The sequence below is a fragment of the Oryctolagus cuniculus genome, chromosome 10 (genome assembly GCF_964237555.1).
Source record: "Oryctolagus cuniculus chromosome 10, mOryCun1.1, whole genome shotgun sequence".
NCBI classification, from domain to species: Eukaryota; Metazoa; Chordata; class Mammalia; order Lagomorpha; family Leporidae; genus Oryctolagus; species Oryctolagus cuniculus.
In genome coordinates this window covers 19420455-19438305 of record NC_091441.1, presented here as the reverse complement: position 1 = coordinate 19438305, position 17851 = coordinate 19420455, and the positions used below count along the sequence as shown (strand labels likewise).

General features: G+C 51.6%; 1 protein-coding gene across 1 annotated transcript in view; it reads left to right on the top strand.

The window, feature by feature from the left end:
- The window catches only part of LOC100354357 (O-acyltransferase like protein), a 56221-nt gene that overhangs the window by 11918 nt on the left and 26452 nt on the right, over positions 1-17851 (top strand). The window contains exons 2-6 of the mRNA XM_051851882.2: positions 1242-1381; positions 2966-3044; positions 8193-8334; positions 10284-10510; positions 17474-17653. Coding sequence (XP_051707842.2) covers positions 1242-1381; positions 2966-3044; positions 8193-8334; positions 10284-10510; positions 17474-17653 — 768 coding nt within the window. The remainder of the gene's footprint in view (positions 1-1241; positions 1382-2965; positions 3045-8192; positions 8335-10283; positions 10511-17473; positions 17654-17851) is intronic.

Here is a 17851-nt window from a genome sequence, read left to right as displayed (position 1 = left end):
AGTGCCACTACTTTAAAGCAATTAGGGGGAACAACCCCCCCTACAAGAGGGACAGCGTTACTGGTAAAGCAGCAAATGGCATTGCTGGTGACCATGGCACGCTGGTCTTTCTGTCCTACACCCAGGACCTCTGCACACCTCTTAGATTCCTGAGCAGGTGCCATGCTGGGTGTCCTGGGCGTCCACACTGCCCTCAGCACACTCCACCTCACAGAGCGAACAGGGGTGCAGAGGCCAAGGTCACAATATGAAAATCCCCAAGGAACAGATATGTAAGACAATGACAATGGATTGGACCAGTCTGAGTACTCTGAAGCACAGTCATGGGAGCAGACGGCTCAAGGAGTTCAAAGAAGTACAACCAATACAACCAATACAACCAAAGAGATGAGGGAGGGCCAGACGCTTAGCCGAGCGGTGGGACACACAGCCAAGAGGGCCTGGCCAGGACCAGGCGGGGGTGCTGTGCACTGCTCCGATGGTAATTAATAAATCCATCCATCCATCCATCAGTAAATAACTCTGCAATGTAAGGTCCCACAAAACCAGATACAAATTTTTTATTTAAAGACACCAGTATTTTTCCCCCTAGATACACATGGAGACAAAGAAAAGTTACCAAGTTGTAGTTATATCTCTTCACTCCCCAGGAAACATCTTAACCAATAACTCTCTTGCAGTAACTATTGACAGCCATGGGATAGCATGAGGGAGTTCACTGCTGTTTCCCTGGTGGTCAGGGAGAATGGGGATGCAAAACACAGACATGGAGAGTAGATTCTCAGCAGATCTTTTTCTCTCTCTTTTAAAAAAATATTTATTTGGGAGGCAGAGAGGGGGAGAAAGAGAGTGCTTCCATCTGACGGTTCACTTCTGAAATGCCTACAGTGTCTAGATCCGGGCTTGGCCAAAGCCAGAAGCTAGGAACTCGGTGCAGGTTTTCCATACGGGCGGCAGGAACCCAATCACTTGAGCCATCCCCGCTGCCTCCCAGGGCCCGTATTAGGAAGCTGGAGTCAGAAGTTGGAGCCAGGCATTGAACCCAGGTATTCTGATATGGGTTGTGGGCATTTTAACTGGTGCTTTAACCTCTAGGCTGGACATTGGTCCCTCTCTCCTTTTTTCAGTCACATACATGTGATAGGTTTATAGGTTTACATATGGAGCTGAGTACCTGTAGGTTCCTTTGAATGTGACACGCTGACGCTCATGTTGCCAACTTCTTTTGCTTTGAAATTCAGTGTATGACTCCGTGGGGAAGCTTGGGAGCAACGTTCTTAATGGAAACCTCGACAGGCTGGGGTCCTACAGCGAGTGCCTCTCCACCCGTGCCCCGACGGGCAGCTTCCAAGGGCAGTACTGCAAACTTCACATGCTGCAGGTGAGCCCAAGCACCCACGCGCTCGCACTCGGAGGACACCTCCACGCCATGGCACGGCATCCAAGACCACTGCACACACTGCCTTTCCTGATGACAAAACAAAACAAAAATCAGACACAAAAAGATTAGGATGTTTTGCAAAAAGTTAAAATGAAATTTTACATTAGCAGAAACTCGCTCAGCGCCTGAGTGTGGGACATTACACAAGACCCTTGTCCACAAACCACATAGGCCTGAGATATTCTTCTTATGGGGTAAGCCCTCTCAACGACCTTCATGGGGAATCCAAGGTCAAATGCTGGGAGGCAACTCTGCTAGCATGATTCTGTCCACGCTCCTTGGGTGCGTTGGGTGGCTTTCTTCTTCCTTCTTGGGCTCAGCTGTTACTAGGGTAGAGTGGAGACTCTCCACCACTTGGGTTTTGAGTTTTCTCTCCGTTCCCCTCCTCCTCCCCCAAAGCCCTAGGCTGGCCCCTTGCTGCCAAGACATCACATCATGCTTGGTACAGGGTGGATCACCCTGAGGACCTTGGAACACACTTCCAGACTCAGCATCAGTTGAGGGAGACAGCAGAGGGGGAGTGGACTTCCATTACCCATGAGCCTCTTCTCAGCAGCAGAGCTCCAAACAAGACTTTGAGGTCATCATAGCAGCTGGGCCCTAGCCTTTATGACTACACTGCTCGATCAGTGGTCCAAGGTTGCAGGGCCCACTATCTTCAAAGCAGGCTAATCCTTTTAGTGTTCAGAAAATAAACTGTGAAGGGCACAGTCCTTTGTAAAATACACAGATGGATTTTATGTGTGTCACATGACATTAAAGAAAATCACATTACTGGTAGGCTAACAACAATTGCATGAAACAACTCAATAAGAAGTCCAAGATCTCTGATATTAAAGCTATAAAATGATCTTGTAATGGTTAGCCATGGAGATGGGGAGAGTCATCCTGCCAAGGTCCTGGGTAATAACTGCTTGAGGGCTTCATTCATGTAGACAAATGTCATTTTCAAAGCAGATGAATGGTTTTGATATTGGAGAGAAAGGACTGGCTGACACAATCAAATTAGTTATGTATTTAAAAGAAGCATCTCAGAAATTCTCATTTATAATTTGATCTTTTGTTTATTGGAACAGACATTCTAATTATTAGCTTGATTTATTAGTAAGTTCCTTACTTGATACATTGTGTCCTGCTACCAAGTCATAGCAACTTGGCAATTATATTGAAAATTGTCAGAGAGTCAACTGCTAACGACCTGAAATATGGAAGAGAAATGAAATGAGGCAGATTTTCCCAAACTAGTGTCTGCTTTCAAAGTAACAAGCCACAGGATAGGCCTGGGGGTGTACTTTTATTTCCATTTGGGTACATGTGATGTTCCGGAAACTCACTTGAAGTGCTCTGTAATGGAAAATCCATGTCTTAAGAACCTAGAAAGCTTTTCTGCTTTCAACACCCTTCTCTGCCCTCTCCTGATGTGCTTAGTTTACGGACAGTACAGCAGTGTTGCTTAGCATATATGAACCTGTGCATACGCCGTGAACCCTGAAATTAAAGAGCATGCATGTTTGCGTTTCCCAGGATGGAGCTGACTACAGTGTGGGCGTGTGCGTCCCCAATTCCTGTGCTGAAGAGGACGTGACTATGATGTCACGACTGGGTAGGTACCGAATACCCAGCGAACGTGTGTCTCAGCACAAAGTCTGAAAACCCCCAATTCCTTAGAGCCAACAAAGGCGACTCCTTCTGGACTGAACCAACCTTTCACTCTGATCAAGCCAGCAGACTGGGAATAGTGGAGTTCTGTGGGGCTTGGGAGAGGAGGTGATAAGATAGCACTGGAGAGGGTAGGCAGGGCGAGACAGGGAATCAAGAAGGGGTACGAGCTGAGACTTTAATAACAGGAAGCCACTCGCAGCTGCCTAGACAGGCCTGAAGAAAGGCATGAGGGGGTCTGGTTTCCATATTGTGTGTTCTCTGCTGTGGCCCATTTGTGACAGTCTGTCTCCTGCCAAATCCAGAAGCCACTAGCACTAGACTTGTGGGACGCCATGTGTGGGAACAGCCTGTGGCCCTGGTGGTCACCTGCCAGCTGTGTGATCCGGGCAGGTCACCTGACCCCTCCACGTTTGACCCTTCCTCTGTACAGCAGGGCGGGGCTCTGACCTTCACCCTGGCTCCCACATCTGTACAGCCTGTGTATCACAGCTCACCTCAGCTATGCAGATGGAAGACATTTAAGTCCAGATGGGTTGACTTCCTCCAAGTCTTGCAAACTTTTCAAGCAAGAGCTTTAAAATTTCTGCCACTGGAGTCTTTTGTATTTATGCCAGGCCTCTAAACAAGAACCGATGTGACCCATTATTGCTTTCTGCATTAATATGTTGATAGTGCAGCTAGTGTTCAATGACCTTCAGTTGTCCTCTGAATTTATGATGATCCTTACAAAGCTGCTAGCCAAGTGTTTCACGTGTTGTTAAAAAAGACAAATTGCTATCAAAGTCAAATTTAAATTCTTGTTGGACAAGTCATAAATATCCTGGAAACAAAGATAAATTTTGCAGTTTTCATTAAATTAGCATTGCAAGTAAATAAGTAACTCCCTAAGTTTACTGATTTAATGGTCTTTAAGAGATTTATTAATTAGTCTAATTTTTCTGGCTATGCCAAATTTACCAGCCAGAGTCGATGTCAGAGTAACAGAGAATGTTAGCAACAATTGCTAAGGGGGGCATTTTGGCACAGCAGTTAACTTGCTGCTTGGGCCACCCAGGGCCCTTATTTGAGACCCTGGGTTTGAGTTCTGGCTCTGCTTCAGATCCAGCTTCCTGCTAATGTGCTTCCCGCGAGGCAGCAGGTAATAGTTCAAGTTCTTGGGTCTTTGCCACCCATGGGGGAGGCCTGGATTGGATTCTGAGCTCCCAACTTCAGCCTGGCCAAGCCCTGGCTGCTGTGGACATTTGGAGAGTGAACCAGCAAATGGAGGCTTCCTATTACACTGCCTTTCAAAGAAATAAAAATTTAAAGAGAAATAATTGCTACTGACACTAAGACATTTTGAGAAGGTAGTGTTTGGAGAAAAGCAAGGTGAAGGTTCTCTTTGGGGAACGGGAAGAAGGAAAGGGCATGGTCAGGGTGAGCTCAGTGGACCTGGGGAATTGTGTTAGTGGAATTTGGTCTTCGTGGCCAAGGTTATTTCTCTAGCTTCGGCACAAAGGCTGGGCTAGAAGTCAGGGCACCTTTGTCCAGGGGCAAAGAGCCCCATCTGGAGAAGATTTGTCAGCTAATCCTTAAGGCTCTTTGATGCAGTTGCCAACATTCCCTCTACAGATGTGCGGACAGCCAGCTCAGCAACACAGGCGGTAGCTGCTGGCACATCCTTGACTCCCCCAGAGCAGGAGAGACAGGAGGGACAGGCCAGGAAGAGACCATGTCTGCATCGCAGAGGGAGGGAGCGTGCTGGGCAGCTCGGGACACACTGCTTGTGAACAAAGCTTTGGGTGAAACACCGCAAAGCTGTTGTCGTGGGCTGTTGCAACATTTCACCCACAGGATGGTACATGTTGGTGAGGTTGGGTCCTCCTGGAGGACTAGCCTCTTTGCTAGTCCCCTGGTGCCCACCTGTAGCCCTCGGTGCTCCCTGCTGGTGGATGGGTCGCTCTGGTCTCTGCCTCCCATAGTCTCTGTGGCCAGGCTTCCCTGTTATAAGGACACCATTCAGAGTGGATGCAGGGCACACTCTACCCTTGACTCATTCATCCCGAGTTGATGGTATTGGTAAAGGTTTTGTTTCTACCATATTCACATGGTCCAGGCCTTAGGTCTTGAACCTTTTTGAAGGGACTCAATTCAACCTAGAATATTACCTAGTCTACTTCCTTATGTGAGTTCTTTGAAATCCAACAAGGAGCAGGGAAGAGGGTGACTCTCAGCCACTTAGCCCAGGGCCCTGCATTGAGCGCCTCCTTGACAGATACTAGACAAATCCTCCTGAGTTCACTGTGCAGCCAGGGGCCCTGCCTGGACAGACACAACTCAAGAGCCAGAAAAGAAGGGGCTTGTCGGAACCACCTGTTCAACACTGGTTGGCAAACTTTACCCAGACTCAACAGTAAATGGCTATCCTCAGAGACTTGCCATTGGAAATTTTAGAATATTTTAGGGTGATCACACAGAGAGGCAATGGGCGCTGAGCTGTTTAGCCCCAGTGTTTAATAGTCCTTCACAGTAAATCCTGAATTGCTCTCTTTCCACCTTCCGTTCCTGTAAGAATGGCAAGGCTCACCCAGTAGAATAGTGGGGCTGCAGGCTTCCCCTCACAAGTCTCTCTTATGGGTTCACCAAGCCCTCAGGAAAAATATGGAGCTATCCTCACAGTAACTCCTTGAAAGAGGGATGTGAAGGGAGCCCAAAGCATTTCACACAATACCGTTTCCTGTTCTCAATTTCCTTCAGAAAGTATTGAGCAGTCGCCTATCTGGTCTTTGCGGGACACATCACACATGTGTGCTGGGATCAAAGCACTTGGGAGTTATTCATTTCAGAAAACCAAAAGGGTAGTTAGTAAGAAAATATGCACGCCTGGGTTACCAGGAAACACTGCCAGGGGATAGGGGCTTGATTTCACAGTGTGTGCCAGGGACGATCCTAGAAACCAGGGCTGCTACGGAGAGAGGACAGGGGGTATTGACAGAGAGCACCCAAGTGGGCGCCGTTAGCCAAGAGGTGGGAAACAGATAAAAGGTTTCCCATTTCCCTGTGTAGACCTGGAATCTGGCCCAGTGTAGACGTTAGGTAGGGAAGACAGAAATGAGCCAGTATGAGAGGGGCCGAAGGAAAACAAAGCAGCCTTGGAAAGGAATGTTGTAGTCTCAGATGCAGCCCAGTACTTCAGCTACAAAGTCCTGCCCATCCCCAACAATGCTAGAGGTGACCCTAGGCTTCCCTCCAAGGAACACTCCCCAGGAGAATTCTTTCTGCCCAGAGCTCAGTGGGCTACCCGGTAATAAAAGCTTGGGAGGAATTTTACCTACTTCACACCCAGAAAACCCCCTGCCCAGGAGAGGAGGTGTGAGGAAGGAGAAGGCAGGAAGAACTGGGCCGTTCCCTTAGGAGCCCCAGCCTGCATACAGACTGCTCTCAGCCCTGTGCCGAGACACGTGTCCACCTGGCCCGTCAGGTGTCAGTGTCAGGTGTCATGTTCTCCCCATTAAACAAAGTAACCTTATCTACCCCGTCTGAATGGCTGGGCACTCCCTCAGGTTCCGCCTGGAGAGGTGCCTGTCCGTTCTGAAGGGGTCCCTACCCCATTCAACCTCGCTACCTTGCTGCTCGCTCCTCTCTGTCTCACACCTGATTCCTTTCTTGCGTGAAGACTGGAAACTCTATTCCAGCCACCTCCACAAAGATACTCGAGGTTGGTTGAGGGAAATGAATAACTTCTTTTTACTGACTTTGGGTGTGCTAGACAAGGCAGCCTGAGGGCCAACCAACACTTTTAAGCTCTTGCTATGGGTCAGGCACTGTACTGAGGGCTTCTCCACGATGGCATCATTTAGTTCTTGCGACAGTCCCATGGAGAGAGCATTGCCAGGATCCTCACTCCACCAAGGGGGGAAACCAAGGCAGAGAGCAGGTAACGTGCCCACGGCCTCATGGCAAGGTGGAGGCCGCAGAACCTGTACTCCTACACTGTGATCCGAGGTTAATTTTCCTTGTCTGTAAAACAAGGGGAATAGTTCTGTGCAGGTTGTTGAAGGCCTAGAAATAAAGAACAAAATGCATCTCACATAGAACAGGTGCTTATGTTACTCAGAGCTGGCACTATGGCTTTAGGAAGCCACAGTGGCACCATCCTTTGCTGGGGTTTGGAAGCCTCTGGTCCTGGTGCGCACCACGTGCTCGCCCGTGAGCTGCACAGGCTCCTGGGAACTCAGACGTCAGCTCTGGGCTCCTGCCTGGATTTGCCGGGTCAGAAGCTTGCAGGGAGGGGAGGCAGAGAGCACCCCGTAAGGTGACTCTGAGGTTCACCAAAGCTCGCGACAGCCGCCCTTGTGTCACCAGCAAGAGCCTCACAAGGCATTTCTCCCAGCGACTCACAGCCTACATCCTAAGTTAATGCTTTCTAGTGTCAGTTCAACCGGAAACTTTGGTTGGATTGTGGGCGTTCATCGTGTTCTTCCATCTGCCATTGCATTTATCGTCATCGTCGGGGGGACCTGCGCACGAGCAGACGTGAGTTGGCCACGGTGCACGTTCAGGCTTGTTGCTTGCAGAGCCAGGCGCTCTGTGAGAGTCCGGCAGGCTGAGAATTCAGGAGACGTGATCCACTTCCGGCCAGGCTGAGAGTTCCCAGTTCAGCATCCTCGTGTGCTCCTCCCTGCCGTGTCTGTGAATCAGATACACTCCTCACTCTGGACCCACAGGGAATTGGTCCAGGATCTCCAGTGGGCCCCCAAATCCATGGGTGCACATCCCTCATACAAAATGGCACAGTTTCCCTACAATCTAAGCATTGCCACCGAGTACCTTAAATCCTCACCAGATTACTTACACCTAAGAAATGTAAGGGGCTGATAAACTGTGTTGTTTGGGGAATAATGACAAGGAGAAAAAGTCAGGACGTGCTCAGTTCAGGGTTGGAGCCCCTAGACACGGAGGGCTGACCATGTAGTAAAAGCCCCCTGCCCTCTCTAATGTTAAGGTTTTATTCTGGAATAACAGAAATGAATGCACTTGGAGACATACGCAGCCTTATTGCAATCTCAAGTATTAATGGAATCTTTTTTTTCTCTCTCTCTCTCGGTAGATATTTTAAGATTCAGAAACACATCGTTTCTGGCCCCTTCCCTCTCTCTGTTTACAACAAATCCTTCCTCCTCACCTGGTGGCGGTGTGGCCAGATGTGCTGCTGGCAAGTTCCCCCTGGACCCGTTCGCTGCCGTGTGTCTGTAAGTACAGGCACCCGAGGTGCCCGGGTGGGATGCTGGCTGTGGAGGCTGGTGCAGCAAGTCCCCCTCCCAGCTGCACCCAGCCCGGTATTTTCATTCACTGGCTGAGGCTGGTCATGCTGGCCGACTGTACCACACTGCATGCCCTCCCACATTCGTATGCTGAAACCGCACCCCCAATGGGCTGATATTAGGGGGCAGGATCCTTGGGAGATGATCAGGTGACATAAAAGGGGCCCCAGAAGGCTCCCTAGCCCCTTCCACCATGAGGAAACTGGCCCCAAGGCTCCAGAGTGGGCTCTCACAACAGCGTCTCTGCTGGCGCTTTGATCTTGGACTTCCTCGCCTCTGATTTCTGTGGTTTATCAGCTGCTTGAACTGCAGTATTTTGTTACAGAAGCCGGGATTAACTAGACACAGGGAGATCACATTGACCCACCAACAAGGCAATGCAAAGGGCTCAGGGCGTGGCCAGCCCTGTGGCGTAGTAGGCCAAAGCAAAGCCTGCATCCCATATGGGTGCTGGTTTGAGTCCTGGTTGCTCCACAAACCATCCAGCTCTCTGCCATGCCCTGGGAAAGGAAAAGATGGCCCAAGTGTTTGGGCCTCTGAACCAGCGTGGGGGACCCAGAAGAAGCCCCTGGCTCCTGCCTTCGGATCGGCTCAGCTCCAGCCCTTGTGGCCATTTGAGGAGTGAACCAGCAAATGGAACACCTCTCCCTCTCTCTCTTTCTCTCTGTTTGTAATACAATCTTAAAGAAAAACAAACAAACAACAACAACAACAAAAAACAGTGTTCAAGAAGGAAGCCAGCCACACCAATTGGGATTGGGGTTCAGGAACTTGTTGTCCCTAAATATTCCTGTTCCTCAAGTCCAGTGACCACCCAAGAACTGCCTGTACTTGAGGCTCTGCGTCTCCCACAGGGCTGCAGCTGGTTCACTTCCCAAACAGGCCACAGAGGCCAGAGCCGGGCAGATTTCCGGGTCTCCCCTGCGGGTGCTTCCCAGGTCATAGCAGAGAGCTGGATTGGAAGTGGAGCAGCGGGACTCAAACTGGCGCCCGTATGGAATGCCAGTGCTGCAGGCTTTATCCGCTACACCACAGTGCTGGCCCTACCACGCCTCTTGATTGCACCAAGAGGCCACATCGAGCCAGGGCCATCCACCTCCTGGATTGGTGTAAGCACACTCTGTGTTAGCTCCAGGACAAAACTGCATAACGGCACTGGTATCACATGTATGCCTGTCTCCAGGGGTGTGTGACTGCATTAGATATGAGATATAGGGGTCCTTAGTCACATCACCTGTGAACAATGTCTTGTTTTGGTTGCTCTTTATTTATGTATTTTTTACAGTTATAATATGGAGTCAAGTGAAATAATTTCCTTTGTAATTTTTTTCATGATTTTTATTCCTAGAACATCATTTACCACTACTAAAATTATTAAATATAGGTTGTTATTTGAAAGGCAGAGAGAGAGAGAGACAGAGGGAGTGAGGAGGAGAGGGAGAGGGAGAGGGAGAGGGAGAGGGAGAGGGAGGGGAAGAGAGAGAGAGGGAGGGAGGGAAAGAGAGATCTGTCATCTATTGGTTCACTCTCCAAATGCCTGCAACAGCCAGGGCTGGGCCAGGTCAAGGCCAGGAGCCAGGAACTCAGTGTGAGTGTCCCACGAGGGTGGCAGGGACTCAAGTATTTGGGCTGTCATCCGCTGCCTCCTAGGGTACTCACTAGCAGGAAGCTGGAACCAGGACTCAAACCCAGGCTCTCTGGTTGGTAGGGGACGCAGGTTTCTCAGGTGGAGTCTGTTACACTATGCCAAGTGCCCACCCTAAATATCTGCTTATATCAACGTTCAGTGGTTCTGTTTTTCACGGGACTATTCTCCCTGCGTCTTTCTTTGGCATCACAGAGGTGAGGCCTGGCTGCCACCCGTCTTCTCCCTGCAGGTTCGTTGTGCTGCTGGGCCTCGCCCTCCCTCTGGCTGGAACCCTCTTCGTGGCAGCCAGCGCCTGGGGGTCAGCCCCTGGAACACTGTCAGTCCATGGAGCCCCTTCTACCACCTACGGGAGTCTGCCTTTGAGAGAGCTGGAGAGCGAGGAGCAAAGAAACAAAATTGGAGAGGCTGATGGGTTGCCCCCTCTCTTACCAGCAGGAGCCCCAAGCAGAGGAAAAAGTAGGTATTTTAATGAAACTAAGACCCCCCCCCCCCCCACCACCACCAAGAGGGGAAATAAACAAGTGCACAGCTGGAAAAGACTTCCTACAGGGCTGGATTGCTGGGAATGCAACAGCTTCTGAATGTGGGTTTTCCGTGCCTGTTGGGGCAAAGCGAGGCCACTAAAAGTGCTGTTTATTTCTTCAGTGTAACAACCCAGTGTGTTTCTGTGCTCATCATAGACGAGGGCAGAATGCAGCAAGGGTTTCGCTGCAGGCACTCTCCCTGGATCTCCACGATCACTCCGTGTGCTTTCACTGTCACAGTGACACACGCGGTTCAGAGATGTGTCCGCCATCATCGAGGTCAGCGATTCGCATACACACTGGAGCCAGGGGAGCGATTCCGCAACACGAACTCATCAGCGCTGGAGAAACACCCAGCCCAGCAGCGTGCACAGTGAGAGGCTGGAAGTCCCTGCGCCACACTGTGCTGGGTCTGACTGAGGAGTCAAGGGCGTGACCTTCACCTCCACCTGCCTGCATGCGAGGCACACACGGGGCATAAGAGCCTTCGGAAAGTTCACATGGTACAGAAAACTATGCCTGGATCTCAAAGTTTTAGCACCAAAACAGACTTATCTTTTAAAAGTTATGTATTTATCTGAGAGATGGGGCGGGGACAGGGGTAGGGCAAGAGAGGCATTGGGGTGGACTGGGGGAAGGGGAGGGGGAAAGGGAGAGAGAGGAGGAAGTACACAGAGAGATCTTCCATCTACTGGTTTACTTCCCAAATGCCTGTAACACCTGGGGCTGGGCGAGGAACCCAACTAGCTGAGCCATCAACTGGGAAGCCATCAAGCAGGAAGTGGAATAGGGAGCGGAACCAGGACTCGAACCTGGCACCCTGACACAGGATGCAAGAGTCCCAAGCAGCTTCTTAACCACAAGGCCAATGCCTGCGCATGCCCCATGCCCCCTGCCCCCCGCCCCAAATGAACTTGATCTTTCAGTTCTCTTTTCCACAAACTTTTTGAAGTGCCCTTATGTCCGCATCTCGCACAAGAAGAGTCTGGTGACGCACAGGACCTCAGGGCATGGGGAATGATTTTCGCAAAGCTACATAAATGTCCCTCCTGACTCCAGCTAAGGGAACAAAACTTTTCAGAAAGTTCAGTGACCGGACAAGAACATGAACACGCGAGAAAGTGGCTTCAGGGTGGATGTCCAGCGTGCGATGATTTTCTCAGGTCCTATTCAGATTTTAGGGCACAAACCAAAACGGGCCACACCAACCAAAAACCTCACCAACAAGAAAAGCGAGCCACAGAAGGGCCCCGGGCCGTCTCCTTCCCAGAGTCACAGGTGACTCTAGCAATGGCGCTGGCCCTTAGGCCCACCCATGAAAGCAACGTTAACCGTTAGGCTGCCAAACGAAGGCCAGTCCCCGCTGCCGTGCATTTCCACCCACGGCCCTGGAAAACACCCGCTCTGTGTGTGCGTTCCAGTCAGGTTTTGAGGACAGGTCCAGTGGCCTCTGCCGAGTCTCAGAAACCCGTCAGCACTTCTCACGTGATGTGGTTCCAGACCTTGGTCGGCGCCCCGACCACCCTCAGACACCCATGGTCATGGTCGGCGTGGCAGAGAGGGCACACACTGAGAATCCCCAGTCGGACCTGCTTTGATCGCTAACTCTGACCTCGGTTGCTGAGCTGTGTGAGCCTCAGTTTCCACCCGTGGAAAGTGGGATTTATGGAAGGAATTAAATGAGATAATACACACTCACCTCCTCTTAAACTTCATTCCCCTTGTCCTCATCCTCTTCAGGGAAGTGGGGGTGGGAGAGAGGGAGAAAGAGCAGGGGGCTTTCATCTGTAAGACCTCTTGCTTGTGGACCCTGCTGACAAGTAGCAGGGCTGGTGGGCCCCAAGGCCATGCCGCGGGCTTCGGTCAGAGTGGCCGGGAGCTCACAATCACTCGAATTCACCATTGCTTTCATCTGTGGCTGGCCAGCTTGCGTAGGCCTGCATTTTAAGGTCAGATCACCGGATTTAGGGCAGACACACCTGGTATGGAAATGTTAGGTTCCCGATCTAAAATGAGCACCCCCTGTGACGGGAACCCCGAGGTTACACTCCTTTTCCAGCTGTTATATTTAACAGTGGTCTCAAAATGGGGGTTGTTCTTGTCCTGTTGCCATAGCAATTTTTTTTTTTTGGTAGTTAATACCAACAGGGGTAAAATACCACACTCTGGGAGGACTGGAAATCGAGGAGGGACAGCAGGGCTCAGCCTTTTTTCCTCATTCTTTTTACATTCACAAGCAAGTCAAATCAACACAGCACTACTGTACCTTCTAGAAGTTTACAGCCAAGATGGGCTTTCTGGTCTCGATTCTTTATCCTGCACAAGTAACTGCAGCATTTACTTAGGGTGGTTTTCTTTTTCTTTCTTTCTTTTTTTTTTTTTTTTTTTTTGAGAGAGAGAGAGAGAGAGAGAAAGGTCTATCCTTCCGTTGGCTCACTCCCCTAATGGCCGCCACAGACAGCGCTGCGCCGATCTGAAGCCAGGAGCCGGGTGCTTTCTCCCAGTCTCCCATGCAGGTGCAGGGCCCAAGTACCTGGGCCATCCTCCACTGCCCTCCCGGGTCACAGCAGAGAGCTGGCCTGGAAGAGGGGCAACCGGGACAGAATCCGGTGCCCCAACCGGGACTTGAACCCAGGGTACTGGCGCTGCAGGCAGAGGATTAGCCTAGTGAGCCACGGTGCCAGCCAGGGTGGTTTTCTGACATGAGCCTTTCTGTCGATATTTAGGTGGGAAACATGAGTGACTGTGGAGAATGAGAATTATTTCTCCTCAACAGATTTTCTCTATGTGCTTATATTTTACTTGAAAGGCAGACAGGGGAAGCGAGGGGGCGGGGGAAGGAGAAAGACCTCCCATCTGCTGTTTCGTTCCCCAAATGCCAGCACCAGCTGGGGCTGGGCCAAGCCAAAGCCAGGAGCCAGGAACTCTGGGTCTCCCACATGAGTGACAGGGACCCAGCTATTCGAGGCACCAGCTGCTACCTCCCAGGGTGTGCCACAGCAGGAAGCTGGAGTGGGAAGTGGGGGCAGGACGGGAACCCAGGTGCCCTGACAAGGGATGCGGGTGACCCCAGTGGAGTGTCACCCCTGTGCCACGTGGCCGCCCTTACGAGATTGCCATGAAGTGAGCAGCGATGGGCTACAGGCCCTGGACGTCAGAGCTCATCCTTTGTGGTCTGTGGCTGAAAGTGGCTCACAGCAATAACACAATATTCAGATGGGTTGCAAGATTTTTTTAAAGCACGGTCGCACTCAGCGCTTCTCCCACTGTGCGCATCGGAACTACCCGGAGGCTTGTCACAGCACAGGGTGCTGGGCCCCAACCCAAAGCCCCTGGCTCAGGGCAATGCGCATGTCCAGCCAGCCCCCGGTAGGGCTGAAGCTGCCCGTCCCGGGGACCTCACTACGGGAAGCAGTGGCCACCGGCCTCCACCTGGTCCTCCCCATCCATGGCCCTGGGGGTCTAACACCTTCCAGGCACAAATGAGCACAATGCTACTCAGCTGTCTCCCCTACCGCCACTTCGTTTCAGATTTGATAAACCACTGGTGGGGACGTTCACCGATGAGCAGGACTTCCATGGGGAAAAACTGTGCTGGGGTGAGTTTGGGTTCCAGGTCTTGCGGTGGGCACGGGCGTAGGCCGTGGAGAAGCTCCGGGGGGTTCCCAGCAGCCAGGACTACATGAGCAGGGCCTGGCCGGTCAGGGCCTGGACGCCTCCTCCCAGCATTTAACACCAAATTGGAATGGTCTGTTGCGCACTTCGCCTCTGGCGTTCTCTTTCCTGCCCTCGTAACTGGATTGCTGTGTCTTGCGGGTGGCATAAAGCTCTTTGCTGCATTTTATACCCTTGGAAATCTGGCGGCGGTAGCCACTGTGTGCTTTTTAATGGGACCCATGAAGCCACTGAGGAGATGCTGGAAACAAGATTGCTTGCAACAGCTATTATGCTTTTGTCTCTCGTGGTCACCTTGCATGCTGCCCTTCAGTGGCGTAGGAAGGGACTGGCCACATGCTGCACGTGGAGTTCTTATCAATGACCTTGATGCAAGGGACGTATCAACTAAATGCCAGTCTTCTACGTCGAAAATCAGAAGCGTGTGGAAAAGAACATTCAAATGTCTCCAAAACAGTGCCAGTGCCAGCTTGGCCATTCTGTATACCGGAAAAAATGCCGTATTTGATCTGTTCAATGCTTGTCACTGTGGAGTCATGATGTGTCAAAGAGGAGGAGATGTTTAAACGTTGTCATCTGAAACTTATTTTTAGTCAGTTTTCAAAATCTTTTCAAAACATCTTTCAAAATGTATTTAAGGGATAAATCTGTGCGGTAAGGATATTCAGCTTTTTTTTTTTTTTAAATGTCCATATTTTTACGGCATTTTTAAAATTTGAAGTGTGGGGCCACTGCTGTCATGTAGCAGGTTAAGTCTCTGCCACCACACGGGCGCTGGTTCAAGCCCTGGCTGTTCCACTTCCAGTCCAAATCCCTTCTGAAGCCCCTGAGAAAGCAGTGGGAGATGGCCATGTACTTGGGCCCCTGGCACCCATGTGAGAGACCCCGCTGAAGCTCCTGGCTCCTGGCCTTGGCCTAGCCCAGCCCAGCTGCTGCGCCATTTGGGAAGTGAATCGGGATGGCAGATCTCTGTCTCTCTAACTTTGCTCTGTAACTGCGTTACAAACAAATGTTTGTTCCTTAAACTTGAAATGTGGGATTTTTATTGTAAAGCTAAATATTGCTTATTATGTATAACTGAAAGTATACAAATCATCGATTTTGAAATTAAAAATATACCTGGCACTTACTTGCATAGGCAGGCATTGCGCTAGATGCTTGACATTGTTCTAGAATTCTCACAGTAACGCTTCAGGAAGCTTTGCCTGCTTTAAAGACGAGAAAACAGAGGCTCAGGGACATGACAGAATTCCACGGAACCCGGCAGAATCCAGGGCCTGTGTCTCTCCATGGCCCCACGTGGCTTCTCAGGAAACTGGGCAGGAGCTAGGTGCATTAGGTGTGGGAAAATGCTGATTTTGCCAAATTCGTTGCCAATTCCTGGTGAGCGCGAAATCCTTCTAAATGAGTGAGTGAGGTGCCTTCAAGCAGACACACTCCCCAGGAGTGACTCACGTGGAAAAACTCTTTGGGGCTGGAACTTCAAAATGCTAGGCTATTAAATTCTTCAATTTAAGAAATTGATTTAGAGCACCAGAGCTTGGGCTAAGCCAGCTCTCTTTTGTAAATAGGTTTTCATTCTGCAAGGGCTGTAACTGGTACAGAGCGTTTAAGGTGCTGAGCTCTGTCCAGGGAAAATGTTTCGCAAAGCCAGCTGGAGTTCAAGTCCCGTGTTTCACAACTCCAGCCACTCGGGATAAGTCAAGTTCAACTGCACACTAAAGGGAGCACATTCAGACGAAGAGATGAACCTTCTGATGAAGTCAGCGGCCGTGACTAGTGGTGGAGCTGTGATCTCCGGTGTGCTGCATCTGGGTGGTTTTCTGTTCAGAGCGATGACAGACATCTCCTCACTGGGTCTTCCTTGTGGGGAGCAACTCGGACTAGACTAAGTTACTGGAATTAAGACTTATTCTATGCATCTGCTCTCCCACAATATGGCGCTGGGAGAGGAGGAAACAGCTTCTACACAGATGCCTCCAGTTCAACCAATAGACTGTGGGACCTGCTCCTGATTGGAGGAGAGCAGCGTACTCGGCGTGTGGGTAGCAGAGTTGGGATTGGTGGAAGAGGACTATAAAGGAGGAGAGAGACAACATGCACAAGGAACATCTAAGGGGAACATCTATCTGAAGGAACACCTGTGCAGCCCCCGAGAGAGCCAGCCGGCGGTGTGCCGCTCCCCCGCGGAAGTGGGGAATGTGGCAGGGGGAACCGCCCTTCCACGGAGGTGGAGGGTCGGTAGCCAACCCGGGAAGAACCAGCAGCAAACCCGGGGAGGGCCGAGCAGACGAAAGAACAACGCAGGGTCCTGTGTCGTTCCTTCACGAAGACGGGGAGCGACACTTCCTGATACTCCACCGATCGTCACAAGATCCACGTTGATTCCCATCACGTGGGTATGCACGCTGGACACAGAGAAGTTCCTCCACTTGTCAGAAGTCACAGGGTTAACGCATGTCAGCCAGATCCAGAGCCAGGAGTGTCTGATGGGACCCACAGCACAGGTCGCAGAGCCACCTGCTACCTTAGGGATCTGTAAGTGGTTCAAATGCCCACGGATGGCATTTCCGGAGACACGCGGCTTTATGGACCAGACAGCTTCTGACTGATGTCCACGTTCACCTTCTTTGACCCTGGGCAAAAGAGGACGAGGGTCAGAGGTTGGCACTGTGGAACCTGAGCTTGGGAAGAGTATTCTGCATTAGGCACCGACCTCAGCCATGTCTGTTAGGGAAAGTCCAGATTGCAGGAAGGGAGACCAAATGAAAACTCCCCATAGTTCAGGGGTTGAGCTGGCCAGGGCAGGCTGAGAGCTCTGACGCACGGCCAAGATCACTGGGGCGGTGTGGTGCTGGCTCCTGTTGTGGGCAGTGCGTGGGTGGGCGCCAGCTCCTGTTGGGGGGCAGTGCGTGGGTGGGCGCCGGCTCCTGTTGGGGGGCAGTGTGCGTGGGTGGGCGCCGGCTCCTGTTGGGGGCAGTGATGGGTGGGCGCCGGCTCCTGTTGGGGGGCAGTGTGTGGGTGGGCGCCGGCTCCTGTTGGGGGCAGTGATGGGTGGGCGCCGGCTCCTGTTGGGGAGCAGTGCGTGGGTGGGTGCCGGCTCCTGTTGGGGGGCAGTGTGTGGGTGGGCGCCGGCTCCTGTTGGGGGACAGTGTGTGGGTGGGCGCCGGCTCCTGTTGGGGGCTCTCGGGGCGACACTAACGCCCCTGTTCTTGCCCAGGGTTCCTAGGAGCCATGGGCCGTGTCCTGCAGTGCTTCTCCTGGCAGCAGACCGTGCCGGCCATCCGGACTGCGAGGGCGCCAGGAGGCACCTGCCCCGTCCTGGACGGCATCCGTGTCTCCAGTCTACTCTGGATCATCTCGGGACACGCCAGCCAGATGACCGCGTGGCTCTCTTTGGGTGCGAAAGCTGACAAGCCTCGGCTCTGGGAGAGGGCAGGGAGGGAGCACAGACCCTCCCGGGGGTACAGCCACGTGGGGCCGAGGGACGGAGGCCGGCGCCCTCCCTGCCAGAGCCTTCTTCCTGTTAGAAAGGCAGCCCAGAACCTCCTCTGGGTGGGGTTTCCAGTCTAGTGTCCGCTGGCTTAACTCCTCCTGG